The sequence below is a fragment of the Suncus etruscus genome, chromosome 2, assembly GCF_024139225.1.
Source record: "Suncus etruscus isolate mSunEtr1 chromosome 2, mSunEtr1.pri.cur, whole genome shotgun sequence".
In the NCBI taxonomy this organism is placed as follows: Eukaryota; Metazoa; Chordata; class Mammalia; order Eulipotyphla; family Soricidae; genus Suncus; species Suncus etruscus.
The window spans coordinates 50941854-50958794 of record NC_064849.1 but is presented as its reverse complement, the minus strand read 5'-3'; the positions used below and the strand labels follow the sequence as shown (position 1 = coordinate 50958794).

Here is a 16941-nt window from a genome sequence, read left to right as displayed (position 1 = left end):
AAATTTGTATAAAGCTTTGGGGAGTATTGTCATTTTAATGATATTAATCCTGCCAATCCAAGAGCAGGGTATGGATTTCCATTTCTGTGTGTCTTCTCTTATTTCTTATAACACGGTTTTGTAGTTTTCTTGTATAGGTCCTTCACATCTTTAGTCAAGTAGACTCCAAGGTATTTGAGTTTATGTGAGACTAATGTGAATGGGGTTGCTTTCTTAATATCCATTTCTTCCCTATTATTTTTTTTTTTTTTTTTGGTTTTTGGGCCACACCCGGTGACGCTCAGGGGTTACTCCTGGCTATGCGCTCAGAAGTCGCTCCTGGCTTGGGGGACCATATGGGACGCCGGGGGATCGAACCGCGGTCCGTCTCCTAGGCTAAAGCAGGTAAGGCAGGCACCTTACCTCGAGCGCCACCGCCCGGCCCTTCTTCCCTATTATTATTGGTGTATAGAAAAGCCATTGATTTCTGTGTGTTAATTTTATAGCCTACTACATTGCTATATGCATCTTTTGTTTCTAAAAGGTTTTTGATAGAATCTTTAGGGTTTTCTAAGTATAGTATCATGTCATTTGTGAACAGTGAGAACTTGACTTCTTCCTTTCCTATCTGAATTCCCTTGATATCTTTTTCTTGCCTACTCGCTATAGCAAGGACTTCCAGTACTATATTAAATAGGAGTGGTGAGGGGGCAACCTTGTCTTGTACCGGAATTTAGAGGGAAGGCTTTCAGCTTCTCTCCATTGAGGATAATATTTGCCAATTGCTTGTGATAGATGGCCTTAAATAGATTGAGAAAGGTTCCTTTCATTCCTATCTTGCTGAAAAATTTTATCAAGAATGGGTGTTGAACCTTATCAAATATTTTCTCTGCATCTATTGATATGATCATGTGATATTTATTTTTCTTCTTGTTTATATTGTGTATTATGTTGATGGATTAATGAATGTTAAACCATCCTTGCATTCCCGGGATGAAATTTTATTTTGATGTGCTGTTAGATTTGGCTTGCTAAGATATTGTAAAAGATCTTTGTATCAATGTTTATCAGGACAATTGGTCTAAAATTTTCTCTTTTGGTAGTAGCTCTGCCGGCCTTGTGTATCAGGGTATTGTTAGCTTTGTCAAGATTGTAGGGAGAGTTCCCATTTCTTTGTTATTTTGAAAGAGTTAAGGTTAATGGTAGAAAACCTTCTGTGAATATTTGAAAGAGCTCATCTGTAAACACATTGAGGTCTGGATTTTTATTCATAGTTAGATTCCTTTTCTTGCCAGAACTTATGTCCCCATACATTTGTGTGTTCAAATTTCTTCATATTCTGCCATCCATGTATCCACTCTCCTCAAAGAGGACCAAAAGAAGCCCTCTAATGCATTCTGACCCCAAGAGCCAGTCCACAAGATCTGGCAGACTAAAGCTAGCTTGTAACAGTTGTTCATACTATAAATTTTTTACAGATAAAATTGTTCATGATTAAGTTACAGTCATACAACGGTACAGTACAACAACTTTCACAAGTAAGCATTTTCTGCTACTGATGTTACAGTTTTCGTCTCACCTTCCGTGATGCCCTCTTTCCTTAAACCCACATCTTCTGTTGTTTCTGGGCAAGCATTTCACACACTCTCTTCTTCTTTTGATGCTGTGGCTTGCACTGATGTTAATGAAGGGGTGCTGCACATGTTATTTTTATAGTAGATCATATTCTAGTCTAATTGCACTCTCCACTCATTGTGGCAAGCTTCTTACAAAGGAATGGTCCTCCTATTACCTTTAGGCTGAATAAAATTCGGTATAATATAAATCTGTAGGTCCCAGTCCCTCCCATATCTTATATAATTGTATATAATTGTTTTTCATCTTCTACTGTGAGCCTGTGACTATCCTGAGATTTTAATTCTTTATTTTTAGATGGTTTCTTTATTTGAGCACCATGGTTATAAAAATATTCATAGTTTGTTTTAGCCATAGAATGTACACCCCACCTTGACCACTACAATTTTTCTGCCATCAATATTCCCCATTTCCCTCCTCCTTCACCCTCTGCCTGTATTCTGGAATGGAAATCTATTTCTCTCTCTCACTCTCATTATCATGGTAGTTGTCAGTGTAGTTATATATAATTGTGCTCACCACTCTTTGTAGTAAGATTCATATCACATGGGCAGTTCTTCTGGTCACCATCTTTATTACATCTGGATATTATTACCATACTGGTTTTTTTTTTGTTTTTGTTTTTTTTTTTGCTTTTTGGGCCACACCTGGTGACACTCAGGGATTACTCCTGGCTATGCTCTCAGAAATCGCTCCTTGCTTGGGGGACCATCTGGGATGCTGGGGAATCAAACCACAATTCATCCTAGATTAGCACATGCAAAACATATGCCCTACTGCTCTGGTCTCAACCATATGTTTTTAATTGTTCTTATATCCCACAGATGAGTGAGACTATTCTGTGTGTGTCTCTCTCTCCCTCTGACTCATTTCACTCAGTGTAATGTTTTTCATGTCCATCCATGTATAAGTAGATTTCATGACTTCATTTTCCCTAACAGCTTTATAGAGTTCCATGTTTATGTACCACAGTTTCTTTAGCTACTCATCTGTTGTCATACATCTGGGTTGTTTTCAGTTTCTGGCTATTGTAAATAGCTATGCAATAAACTTAGGAGTGCAGAGAGCATTTTTATATTGTGTTTTTGTGTTCCTAGTGTATACCTAGGAATAGCATTGCTGGATCATATTGCAGCTTAATTTCTAGTTTTTTGAGGAATATTCATATTGCTTTCCAGAAAGGTTGGACTATCCACAGTGACCAGCAGTTAATGAGAATTTCTTTCTCCCTACATTCCTTCCAGCACTGGTTGTTCTTGTTCTTTGTGACATGTGCCAGTCTCTGTGTTGTGAGATGATATTTCATTGTTGTTTTTATTTGCATTTCCCTAAATGATTAGTGATATAGAGCATTTTTTCATGTATCTTTTGGCCATCTCTATTTCTTCTTTTAGGAAGAGTGTCTGTTCACTTCTCCCTGTTTTGATGGGGTTAGCTATTTTTTCTTGTTAAGATATGTTAGTACCTTGCATACCTTATTTATTAGCCCCTTATCTGATGGGTATTGAGTGACTTGGTTCTCCTATTCTATTGTCCTGAGATTTTAGATGTGTTTCATTCATATAAGCAGAAAATTGTTCTACAAGTGGACTTTTAGTAGTTCAATGGAGCCTTTTTGGTTATTGTAAATGTCACCAGCTTTTTTTGTCTGAGAACAATTTTATCCATCTCTTCCATATAAATGAAAATTTTGTTGAATAGTGGACTCTAGATAGAAAACTTCTTCAATTCATAAATTTGAATATATCATTCCACTGTTTTCTTGCCCGGAAAACATCTTTAATTCATATATTTGAATGTTTCCATTTTTTCTTGCCTGAAAAATTTTATATGGAAATTTGTTGTCATTCTTATATTCTTTCCTTTATATTTCAGGTTTTTCCTTCTCTTTTACTCCTTTAAGGAGTTTGTCTTTCTCTCTTTTGTTTTGCCATTTTGATTACTATATATCTTGATGTTGTCTGTTTGAGTCTATTTTTTGGTACTTTGGCCTCTTGGATTTGTACAACTACCTCTTTCCAGATAATGGGATAATTCTTTGTTATTTCTCCCACTACTTGTTCTTTCATATTCCGCTTTTCCCCCTTTCTCATATTCCTATAATTTAGAGATTATTTGTTTTGTCTTTATGTACTTTATGCATTATGTACTTTTTAGCTCAGGTGAGGAGGCTGGGGTCCCAAATTGCACAGTTTTGAATGCACAGTTTCAACTCCAAGAGGATAGGTCCTACTCATAGTATTACACATCTCAATTTAAAAGTAAATGCATGTCAGATATTGTGACTTTCTGGCCAAGGACTTGAGAGGATAAGGATTCTGGGATCCAAAACTGGTCAGCTGGAATATACCACAGTTATTCTTTTGTCTTCTTTTTGAAAGAAAGGCAAGAAAATGATATTACTGTTACTCATATTTGAGTATGAGAAAGTATTCTCTCAGAATAAAGACAGGAATTTTTATTGGGGAAAAGGAGTTTGCCTACCATAATGTTTGGCTGTGCTCATTCTGATGCTATGAGATTTCATACTATGGCCTTTATTGTTTCACCTGCTCTGTGATTTTTTTTACCTATCTTAAGTCACTTTATTTTTAATATAATTTTTATTTTAATTATAGTGGCTTACATATCATTCACAGTAATATTCCAGGTACATATTTACATTGAATTAGGGGAATTCCCACCACTGAATTGTCCTCCCACATTTGCTCCCATCCTGCTTCCCATATCCTCCACTCTCCCCCCAGGGGCTGCTAGAATGTGTGGTCCCTTCTGTGTCTAGTTTATTACTTAGTGGTCTTATAACTGTTTGGTCTTGGTGCCTCCATTACTGCCCCCTCTAGTTGGGAGGCGGAACTAGAAAGATCAAGTTATGTGGTTTTGTTTGAGGAAGAGAAAGGTAATATAATGGGGTAAAAATCGACTACACCGACTATGAGCAGTCATTCTAGAGGCTCTCATCCTTGGTTTGAGGGATGATGGGGAAAAGAAGAAGGTGAAACACCACAGCAATTCAAAAAGAGGAATCAAATAAGATATCCAGTGAGCACTGCAGCAATAAAAATATGCACCACATAGTTGCCATGGTTTGGAGATAGGAAATATGACAAGGCGCATAAAGGAAGAAGAGAAAAGAAGAAAGAAAAGGTAAATATATAAATAAAAAATTGGACAACTACTTATATCCATCCCAAAACAAAGAAATAGACAAAAACTAGATTAAAAAAAAGGATTATTTAGTGTTTTTTGTCTCCCCCCCCATCCCCCAGATAGGCACAGTAAAATATTGGGGTCATCCGAAACGGGAATCCCCTTGGCCTAAGGGATACAGGGTTTCTCTACCCTTGGAATATATTGTCATAAGGTTATCTATAGACTCCTTTCACGTTCTCCCCTTGGTGTTTTGTGGCGTATGGAAGACTTCTGCTCTGATCTGGATGATAAAAGCAAACCTATAGAGGTCTCAGTCTGTGCACAGGTCAAGGAGTGGAACTTATGATGAAGACTTTCTTTGTGATTTTAGAAGTTCTGTTTCCTCGATGTCATTTTAATCTGTCTTCTGCGGTTAGTGGTCTTGGCCCTTGTGCTGAAACTTGGATGGAGCCTGGAATATCGTCTTTCGCTGTTTCCAAAAGACCCATTGAGTTGCAATCGCCTCAGTCAGGTCTCTGAAATTAGAGGTCATGATTGCTGTGCAGGACGTAGACCAAACCCTAAACTAGGGCTTTCTTGTTGGTCCCAGAATACATACTGCCTGGTCATGGTTCTATGAGCCAGTCATCTGTAGATCACTTTCTTGGCTTTTGCAAGGCCCATAGTGTGATAAGTTTTCTGATTTTGTTTTATCATTAGTTGGTAAGGTAGGATAACCTGTTATTATGTCCATTTGTTCCCAATTTCCTCGTTGTCAGGATATCATATTAGAACTGGCACGTGTTGGAGTTCGAGTAGTATTCAGAATGTCCCAGATGGGCTTTGGTTCCTGTAGCTGTTGTGAAGAATTGTGTCGTTTCTATGTCTGGGGTTCAGGATTCAAGTCTGGATGGTCGGTGTCTAATCTCCTGGAGTCTAAGATGGATCCACATGACATATTTTCAAGGTGGGAGATTCCCCTGTATTGTAAATAAGTATGAGTTCTCTGTGATTTTTCAGAGCTTTTTACAGCCTTTGTCCTCTATGACAACATACTCATTTTAAAAACTTGTTTTTATTCCTTGCAAACAATTTTTAAACATGTCACTCTGCATTATACAACCCCTTAAAATAAAATGATCTTTGGCATGCATCTAGGTGTCACAAGTCTAGGCTTCTAATCTATATTCTGCTAGAAACTTCAGTAAATAATTTTGATTCTGCTTAGCTTTCTACTCTTCCAGTCTTTATATATTTATAAGGAAAATGCTATGTGCTAAGCATGAGGATACTAAACTGAACAAAACTAGGAAATTGTCTGATAAAACTGGCATTTTATTAGAAGAAGAAATAGAAAACAAATGATATTTGTAATTATAAATGCCTAATCCTTGATTGCACAAGCATTTTTATGATCAATTTTTCCATATGTGTGGGATAGTATAAGATTATCTGCTTTAGAAGAGACACCCTACAAAATGTCAGATGCTACTATGTGATCTAGGATATGTAGGATGAGGAGTTCATGAATGATTGTGACTAGAAAGCTGTGGGAATAGCAATGGAGGCAGAAGCTTGCCTGGAAAGTGTTGCAGATTAAAACATGAGGTTAAAAACTAGAAAGAGTTAAACCAGTTCAAGCTATACCTTGGCAATGGGGTTATGACTAGAATGGAATGTAATTAGTTTTTTTCTTTCATTTTAAAAATGAATAATAATGTTTATATTCTTTTGTTAATGAAAGGCTCTCATCAAAGGAAGAGTATAGAAGAGAATGAATGGCAAAGAGAGTTACTATTCCACATTTTTTTTAAAAATGCAGTGGTATTAGCCTTGAAAAGTTACAAGAGGTGAGGTCTGGGTGAGTGGGGCTCATTGCTTAGTCATGAAACAAGGCAGAAAATTGAAGCATAGATGAACATAGATAAGTGTATTTTGGGTGTACACATTTTTTAAATTAATATCTTTATTTAAACACCTTGATAACAGATATGATTATAATTGGTTTCATGTAAAGGACACCCCCCTTCACCAGTGCAACATTCCCATCACCAATGTCCCAATCTCTCTTCTCTGCAGCCCACCTCCACCTATACTCTAGACAGGCTTTCTACTTCCCTCATTCATGTATGTTGCTATGATAGTTCTCAATGTAGTTATTTCTCTAACTGCAATCATTCATTACTCTTTGTGGTGAGCTTCATGTAGTGGGCTGGAACTTCCAGCCCTCCTCTCTTTTGTCTCTGGGAATTATTGTAAAAATGTATTTTATTTTTATTAAAACCCATAGATGAGTGAGGCTATTCTGCGTCTATCTCTCTTCCTCTGACTTATTTCTCTCAGCATAATAGATTCCATGTACATTCATGTATAGAAAATTTCATGACTTCATCTCTCCTGATTGCTGTATAATATTCCATTGTGTATATGTACCATAAAACAGAAATGTGTACACCCTTTAGCCCTTCAACAAATGAATGGCTAAAGAGTATACACATTTCTATTTTGTATCATAAGATATACGTGTGGGTTATCCAAAAGTGTAGGCAGTAAAAAAAAATGTCAAGAGGATGATTAAAACTTCTGAGGAGAAAAGAGAAATGTGAAATAATTGTTTCAGAGCATGAAGTCTAGGCAGAGTATACTGGGGCAGTGTGGTCAGACTACCAGACTATTTTAAGTTTTCATTGTGAGTCTATGCTTTTGAATTGCAGGAGAGCTATCTCGCCACTGGAATTTTTTGTTTGTTTGTTTGTTTGTTTTGTTTTGTTTTTGTTTTCTGGGCCACACCTGGTGATGCTCAGGGGGTTACTCCTGGCTATGCGCTCAGAAATCGCTCCTGTCTTTGGGGATCATATGAGATGCTGGGGGATCGAACCGCAGTCTGTCCTAGGTCAGCTGCATGCAAGGCAAAAATCCTACTGCTGCACCACCACTCCGGCTCCACCTCTCCACTGTTTTATATAAACTTTCCGTATATACCCAGTGATGGTTTGGGTCACCCCACAATTGTTTCCCTATATCAATCTGCTCTGACCTCATTTAGTTTAAGTTACAAAATATTTAGTTCTGAAAACTCATACTCTGCATTTTCTCCTTATATTTCATTATTCAGAAAGTTTATGAAACTCCATGATTTATACCTCTTTTTAAAATTTTGATGATTTTTTAACTTACCTTATTTAAAGAGCATATATCACAGAGTTGACATGATTGATCAAAATACATTTGTTTCCAGATAAGTGATTGCAAGATTATTTTTAATCAAACTAGAAAGAATAAAGTAGAGAATAAGAAATAAAAAAGTACAATGAAAAACAGATTTGTGAAAATTATTGTTACTTCAATGAAGTGATTAAGTCATTGTAAGCTCTTCTTGCTAGGTGAACATTCTGTTAGTTCATTCGTTTCTGAACATTAAGTGGTTTCAGCTACACATTGGCATCTAATTTGGTCTGTTCCTGTGGGAATGACACTATTGAACAAGAATGAATTTGTGTAGCAACTGCAAATGTGGCCACGTAGTGCAGGAATTCAAAGCACTATTATTGACATTATGGATTTTGTGAGCTGTGGTTATGGCTGCCAGTTCTGGATATACAAGAAAATGGTAAGAGGTTGCCTGCACTCACTCCAAAAAAAGTCCTGGTAACATCAGCCTAAATACAAGCCTAAATATAAACCTGGAGTTTGGAGGAACTCTGAAGAGAGTTGTAGAGAAGAGATGAGGCAGAGCCAGAGGCAAACTGGCAATTATGGATGATGGATGCAGCAGGTATGCTTTTGGTAGGACAACATTTTGTCCCACTCTCTCCTTTTGAGATTGCCAGATTTTAGCTGTGTGGTCATATACCCATGATTTTTCATGGCTTGGTTTATATCTCTTTTGAGAATAGAGTGGGCCTACAAAGCTGGCCAGATGCAGATGGCTTATACTTCTTGTAAATTTGTATCTTTTTTTCTCGATTCTTAACCTATACTTATCCCAAGAAGGTAAAATCGGAATTTCCTCAAGTGCATTAGAGTCAAAGTGGATCAATTTCTATATCCCTCACTCCCCCATTTCAACTCTTGATCCTGAAAACCCTCTTTCATTTCAAGTTGCTGACTTTCTCAGAAGCACCTGAATAGGAACATCAGCACACACTACAATTTCCATTTTCTCAGCACCTCCTTCTAAGCAGTTACATAATCCTATCAGGTTTTTTTATTTTTTTTTTTTATCTTCCTCTGCCCCTAAATCTACCCATTTATTTAGTGTGTGCTGCCATTGCCTTTCTTTAGCTGAGCTTGTTCTTTCCAAGTTAAATCGTGGCCCTTTACAGCTTTCTCATTCCTGTGGTGAGCTTGGTTGACCCCAGTGGTAAACTGGTCCCTGGCACAGAGTGTTTAGGAAGGTCATTCTACATGGACTGATGGCATAATTGTGACTCAAGTCTTCCATTGGCACCTGCCAGGCTGCTGCTTTCACAGACTGACAACCAGGGTCAATTGCCTTAAACTCATCTGTCACAGACTACTGGCTTCTAAACCACAATTCTCTGCATTGTAAATTCAGTGAGTGTGAGATGGGAAAAACACCCAGGGCAGTGTCATGCTTCCAGAAATATTTAATACTCACATAGAGAGAATTCTGTCCTTTTAAACTTATTTATCTTTAATAACTAGATTTTTACCACAGTTTTAGTTGGTTAAAAGTAAATTGCAATAATTTGATATTTATGCATTTATTATGTAGGTTTTTGATTTTAAATATGTTATACTTAAAACATAATTTAAGAAAAGTATGTTTTCCTCAACCAAAAACATAAACTAGGCAAAAGCTCTCTTAATATTCACTCTTATATCTTGGTATACAGGATATTCAGATTTTACAGTGCATGCTTTCTTCAGAAACAAGCTGAATTTGAGAATAGTTAGTCAACTATTTGATAATATACTTGAATTTTTTTGTGTGTGGAGAAAATGGATTCAATTTTCTGCACCCCTAACCTTAATATCTGACTATGTTGGAAAAAAGGCAATAAGAAAGGGTCCTCAATAGGTTAAATCATTTATATGTTAAAACATATTTGTTCTAGGGGCCAGAGCAGTGGCACAGCAGTAAGGCATTTGCCTTTCATGCGTCTGACCTAAGATGGACTGTGGTTCAATTCCCCGAGTCCCATATGGTCCCCCAAGCCAAGAGTAATTTCTGAGTGCACAGCCAGGAGTAACCCCTGAGTATCACTGGGCGTGGCCTTAAAAAAACAAGCAAACAAACAAAAACTGTTAAAAAAACATATTTGTTCTAGCTTCTTTTTCAAAAGTAATTGAATAATTTTTAAGTCACACATGGATGAGTTCCTAATGTATTATCATGGATGAATTAAAAAATAAATATCTATTTTTCATTACAGAAATGAGAACAATAGACCAATAATTAGAACATGAAAACCATTCATTGTGATAGTGTCTTTCATCAAATTCCTTCCTGGCTACTGCCTTAGGAAACATTAGTAAAGTATAAGCTTTTATTTTATAAATCATATCTTTTCAAAAATGTAATACAAAGTTATATTGTTGAAAGTTAGGCACAATATAGTATTTTGCTAAGTTCTATTTTAGCTACAGTAGGTTTTTGTTTCTACCTGACTGAATTTATGCTTTAATGATGTAGAATTATATTGCCTTTTAACATTTTATTTATTTATTTATTTATTTATTTATTTATTTATTTATTTATTTATTTATTTATGTTGTTGTTGTTTTTGGGGTCACACCCAGTGATGCTCAGGGGTTACTCCTGACTCTGTGCTCAGAAATCACCTCTGGCAGACTCAGGGGACCATATGGGGTCCTGGGTTGACCACGTGCAAGGCTAACACCCTATCTCTGTGCTATCCTCAGCCCCTTAATATTTATTTTTTAATTTATTTTTTGTGAACTAAAGTCTAAACTTTTTTGTTTGTTTTGTTTGTTTGTTTGTTTGTTTTGTTTTTTGGGCCACACAGGGTGATGCTCAGGGATTACTCCTGGATATCTGCTCAGAAATAGCTGCTGGCAGGCACGGGGGACCATATGGGATGCCAGGATTCGAACCAACCACCTTAGGTCCTGGATGGGCTACTTGCAAAACAAACACCACTGTGCTGTCTCTCCAGCCCCAAGTCTAAAATTTTTGTTTTTTTTTAGTCTTTGCAGTATTTAGAGCCCATCCATTGTATTATATTCAATTATTTTGAGCTTCATCTTCTGTTCCACAGTAAATTCTCTATAAACTCATCACATAATGTCCAACTTCACTACCGTCTTAATTAATTTTTAATTCTTAAAAATAGTTTATTTATTTATTTATTTATTTTGCTTTTGGCCCACACATGGCTCACTTCTATCTCTTCATTTAGAGACCATTCTGGTGAGCTTGAGGGTCTATATAGGATGGTGGGGAATGAACCTGGTTCAGCCACATGCAAGTCAAATGCCCTACTCTGTAATACTGCTCCAGCCCTCTTAATGGATATTTTGCTGTACTTATTTGCAGCACAGAATATCTGTCACCCATAAATGAGAATTCAGTGATTTCATTTTATGTCTCAAATGTCAGAGCAGCAAGGTCTGGAGTATTACTTAAGAGCTAGGTTGCCTCTCCATTTGTAGACACTGAGGGCGGGGGGAAGATATGATGGTTATAATTGATTCAGTTTGAATCTTTATTATGTTCTACCCATCCTGCATTTCAGGATTAATATTAGCTGCGCTATCTTGTAAGTAACACTGAAAATTGAATTCTACTTTTTCTTTTTGTATTACAGGTTGAATTTCTCTGAACAAGAAGTTCAGAGGAAAAATCCTTAGTTATTAATCCAAAGTTACAGAAATAATAAATATTAGAGCCAGGATTTGGACCTAAAAGTCTGGTTTAGTGACCTAACCTCTTTATGACCATGCCAAACCCTAGAAAAAGAGAAAAATAGACCAGAAAAAAAGTTTGAGAGAAAAATCAGAGATTTATATGGAAAACCTAGGAAGCTACTATGTCTCAGAGAGTTTTAAGAGGAAGGTGGCATAAAAGGTTTGCCAGGCCTTTAAAATATCATGACAGATTATTGGATAGTGTTCAATAAGCATGTGCAACCTTGTTAAGATCATAGCTCACAAATTGGAATATAGCATAAAGAAGCCAGAGTCTGGTGTACTTTGGCAAAATCAAGTGGATGGAATGAACTCTACTGATAAAATGAACTTTTACTTTAAGATACATTGTGATTATTAATAATTTTTATTAATAGTTTTTGTTTTTGGACCACACCTAGTGTTGGACAGGAGATCATCTAGTGGCAGGCCTTTTGCATGCAAAGGACATATTCAGCCAATTAGCAGTTTTTCTAGTTCTCCTTTAAGGTAACTTTAAAAGGAAGGAAATATTCATCCATCATGGAGAAGAAATTCCTACCTTGTATAGCAATATGTGAATAATAATATATCTAATTAGCACTTGAAGATATTTGTGATGAAGGATAAGTTTTGTGGTGTTGCTTAAAGAAATTTCCTTTTGCTTGTGTGTGGGGGTGTGTTGGGGCAACACCTGGCTGTGCATAGAGGTCACACCTAGCTCTGCACTCAGGAATTGATCCTGGAATTTCTCTGGATCTATAAGATGCTGTTGATTGAAGCTGGGTTAGACACATGTGAGGCAAATGCCCAACTTCCTGTACTATCATTCTGGCCCCCAAATTTCCATATTGTATTGATCAAGTTCTAACACTAGACTATGGACTAACTTGAAAGGATTCCTTGTATTATTCATTAATGGCCAACAGTTAATGTTAGAAATTTAGATCTTTTTTTAATGTATGATTTTTATCTTTTCCACTCCTAAAGTTTTTCATAATATTACTGTTTATTCAAATGTTTTTGTGGTATGATTTAAATTTTGTTTTGAAAACTCATTTATTTGGTTCTTAATGTTTCTAATTTTATATTACATGTTTATTTATATTTGTCTTTACATATTGTATACATTTTATAATTTACATATAATGTAACACATGAATATTATAAGTTTTATAATGATATTTTGGAAAAAGAGATTTATGGGGTATTAGAGTGATTCATTTTAGGAGTGAAGAATATTAAGCTAACACATGGTGATAACAAAAAGAAGACTGACTTTTAGTCAGTTTTCTTACAGGGTTTTGTACTCTCTTTAGAGACTACTTCCTTATCACATGTATCTAGAGTGAAATGCTTCACTAATCTTAATTTTATATTGAGTGTTGTAAATGGCTGTATCTCCAAGCTTTAAAATATGTTTGAAGTATCATTATCTTTACATTTTATAGGCCTGTAATTACTTCTCAAAAGCATTACACTTTGATCCAGAAAATGAATGTGCTGCCTTGAATCGAGCCATTGTAAACACTCTATTAAAGAAATATAAAGAAGCAAAAGAAGATTTTGCACATATAGCTAAAATCTGTCCCTTATGGTCCGCTGTGTATTTTAATAGAGCACATTTGTATTGTTGTTTAAAGCAATTTGTATTAGCAGAAGAAGACTACAATAAAGGTATTTTCTGGGGTAAAATTTTGGGTAATATAGCTTGAGTTTATATGTTTTATTTTTAGGTGACAAAAAGAAAGTCATCAGATCTGTTTTTTATCTTTATTTAAACATTGTGATTACATATATGATTGTGATTAGGTTTAAGTCACGTAAAGAACACCCCCTTCACCAGTGCAACATTCCCACCACCAATGTCCCAAATCTCCCTCCATCCCACCCCACTCCCACCTGTACTCAAGACAGGTTTTCCAGTTCCCTCATTCATTCACATGATTGTGGTAGTTCTCTGTGTAGTTAATTCTATAATTGCACTCACCACTCTTTGTGGTGAGCTTCATGAAGTGAGCTGGAAGTTCCAGCCCTCCTCTCATTGTCTCTGAGGATTGTTGCAAAAATGACTTTTATTTTTCTTAAAACCCATAGATGAGTGAGACTATTCTGCGTCTCTCTCTCTCTCTCTCCCTCTGGCTTATTTCACTCAGCATGATAGATTCCATGTACATCCATGTATAGGAAAATTTCATGACGTCATCTCCCCTGATGGCTGCATAATATTCCATTGTGTATACGTACCACATTCATCTGTTGAAGGGCATCTTGGTTGTTTCCAGAGCCTGGCTATTGTGAATAATGCTGCAATAAATATAGGTGTGAGGAAGGGGTTTTTGTATTGTGTTCTTGTGTTCTTAGGGTATATCCCTAGGAGTGGAATAGCTGGGTCGAATGGGAGCTCAATTTTCAGATTTTGAAGGAAGCTCCATATCGCTTTCCATAGAGGCTGTACTAGATGGCATTCCCACCAGCAGTGGATAAGAGTTTCTTTCTCTCCACATCCCAGCCAGCACTGATTGTTCTCATTCTTTGTGATGTGCGCCAATCTCTGTGGTGTGAGGTGGTATCTCATCGTTGTTTTGATTTGCATCTCCCTGATGATTAGTGACGAGGAGCATTTTTTCATGTGCCTTTTGGCCATTTGTATTTCTTTTTTATCATTTTTTTGTTCATTTCTTCTCCCCATTTTTTTTATGGGATTAGATGTTTTTTCTTGTAAAGTTCTGTCAGTGCCCTGTATATTTTGGATATTAGCCCCTTATCTGATGGGTGTTAGATGAATAGTTTCTCCCACTTGGTGGGTGACTCTTGTATCCTGGGCACTATTTCTTTTGAGGTGCAGAAGCTTCTCAGTTTAATGTATTATCTGTTGATCTCTGCTTCCACTTGTTTGGAAAGTGCAGTTTTCTCCTTGAAGATGCCTTTAGTCTCAATGTTTTGGAGTGTTTTACTGACGTGTTGTTCTATATACCTTAGTATCAAGTCTGATATCAAGGTCTCTAATCCATTTGGATTTTACCTGGGGGTCTATGTTCACTTTTTTTGCAAGTGGCTAACCAGTTCTGCCAGCACCACTTGTTGAAGAGGTTTTCTCTGCTCAACTTAGGAAGAAATTCTTAAAAAATAGCTTTCTTGTATTTAAACTATATTGAGTTGACCCATTACAACCTCTTCAACAAGTGGTGCTGGCAGAACTGGTTAGCCACTTGCAAAAAAGCAAACATCAGATCTGTTTTTCTAGATAAAATTTCATAAGAATGAATTTTTCTTATATATTATATATAGATTATATAGTATCTCAAAGCTTTGATAGCTGAGATATATAAGTAAAAATAAACCATATTCCACTGTGTTCTCTTTCAAAAAAGACATTATACTATGCTTCCACAAGTTAGTTTTCTTAGGATCAATATTTTAAATTGGACAAATAAGTATTATAATAAAATATTTAAAATAAGTAAAATCCAAGTTATATTTATTTTCAACGAGTCTATTTTAAATGCTAGCATAAAACATTTTGAATTATTTTCCTTTTGCAGCTCTGACTTTGAAGCCAAATGACCCTATAATATATCATCTTAGAGCAGAAGTTCGAGGTAAATTAGGCCATATTAAGGAAGCTATAGCTGACTACAACAAAGCACTTGATCTTCGAGATTATGCTTTAAGTTAAGTAATTACATAATCTGTATTTTTGTAAAGGTTTATATAGCTTTCATAAATTGAAATGTATTCATTGTTTAAAATGTATTATCTTCAGTAATAAATTCATTATTTCTAGTCATTGGTAATGTTTTATATTTCATGCATTGTCTGATTTAAAAACAGTATTATTATGTCATGATTCACTATTCCTGTTTAGATATTTAACTCTATAAAAGTTGGAAATGTTTCTCCTTTTAGGATATCTAATATTACTTGAATAACACAACTTATTGTTTAATTAAATCACCTGGTAAGTAAAAAGAACAAAATCTTTTTTCAAAAATAAAGTACAATAGGTACTAGAATTCATCCTCACAGGGTTATGTAGAGGTGGTCTTTTTCCATTGCTCATACTCTTCATGGGTGGCATATTTTGTTAGCATGTTAAGTCCCTACTACTCAGTCAATGGGCATGAATTTAGTATTAAAAGGAGGGAAAAGGCCACCTGGATAGCAAATTTTTGGAGCTACTTGGGCAGAAGTGCAGTTGGTCCAGTTCCTTTTATCAAGTCTTTCTTGAAGACTTCCTTTTCTTCTCCAATAACATATGTTTCCATATAAATGTTTCCATATTTATTTGAGATAATCGACCCAAAGAAGAACTGGTTGTCTTCTGTCTTCAAAGGTGATAAACACAAACAAATGGCAAGGAGTGGGATCTAAATGCAGAGAATATTTTTGCTTCTGAGGTTTTTGTTTTTTTTTGAAATAGCAGGCTTTGGGACAAGTGTTCCACCTACTCTACTCTCCTGGCGAAACTGATGTTCATAATCATTGACAGATACAAATATATACCTTTACATGTAACTTTCCTTCTAGGACAGTACCTATAAAGATTTTGAGCATCTCATTTGGCCTATATCACTTGGCTCATGGGTAGAATATAATTAAACTTGAAAATAGTAATTATTGCCTATAACTTATCAACAGTGTTATAAAGCAGTATATATCAATCATTATATTAAGCATAGAAGAATCAAGTAATATGATTAGGACCATGCAACTCTGTATGGTGAAGCAGTCAAACCCTCTTCTAATTTTAAAGACTGTTCTTAATCCTTTTCATCTAGAAAGAAATAAAATATAATAAGCTGTCAAAACAATTTTTATCATAATAACAGAATATCTGTTTGACTGCTGATTATTATGCAAAAACTGTTTCTGATGTTAACATTTGACATTGTTAACATTAACATTAACATAAGCTTTTGGCACACAGCCTTATAATTTGACATTGTAATATTCTCCATCATGAATACTATCAAAAGTCTAGTTCTTGCCACCATTATACAATTGACCTCCCTTACTTTCATGTTCTCACCAATACATTTTTCTTATAACCACCAATATGTATCTGTCAGAAAATTCAGAAGTTGATTTTTTTTCTGTTTCATGTTATTTCGTATGAGTGAAATCATAGAGCACTTATCTTTCTCTATTTGGTTAAATAAAATGTAGTCTGGACATTCATATCGCAGGACTTTGTTATTCAACATAGCTCAGACATAAGTTTTATATTACTTATTTATACAAAAATTGAGGATCTTGTGAGATTCTTGGTAATCCCAGAATTAAAAGGCATTTATTCAAAACTCAATGACCACATGTACC

General features: G+C 35.6%; 1 protein-coding gene across 1 annotated transcript in view; it reads left to right on the top strand.

Moving 5' to 3' along the window:
• TTC6 (tetratricopeptide repeat domain 6) overlaps window positions 1-15298 on the top strand; it is a 221602-nt gene extending 206304 nt beyond the window's left edge. Inside the window, 2 exon segments of the mRNA XM_049768952.1 lie at window positions 13071-13296; window positions 15165-15298. Coding sequence (XP_049624909.1) covers window positions 13071-13296; window positions 15165-15298 — 360 coding nt within the window.
• The last annotated feature ends 1643 nt before the right edge of the window (window positions 15299-16941 follow it).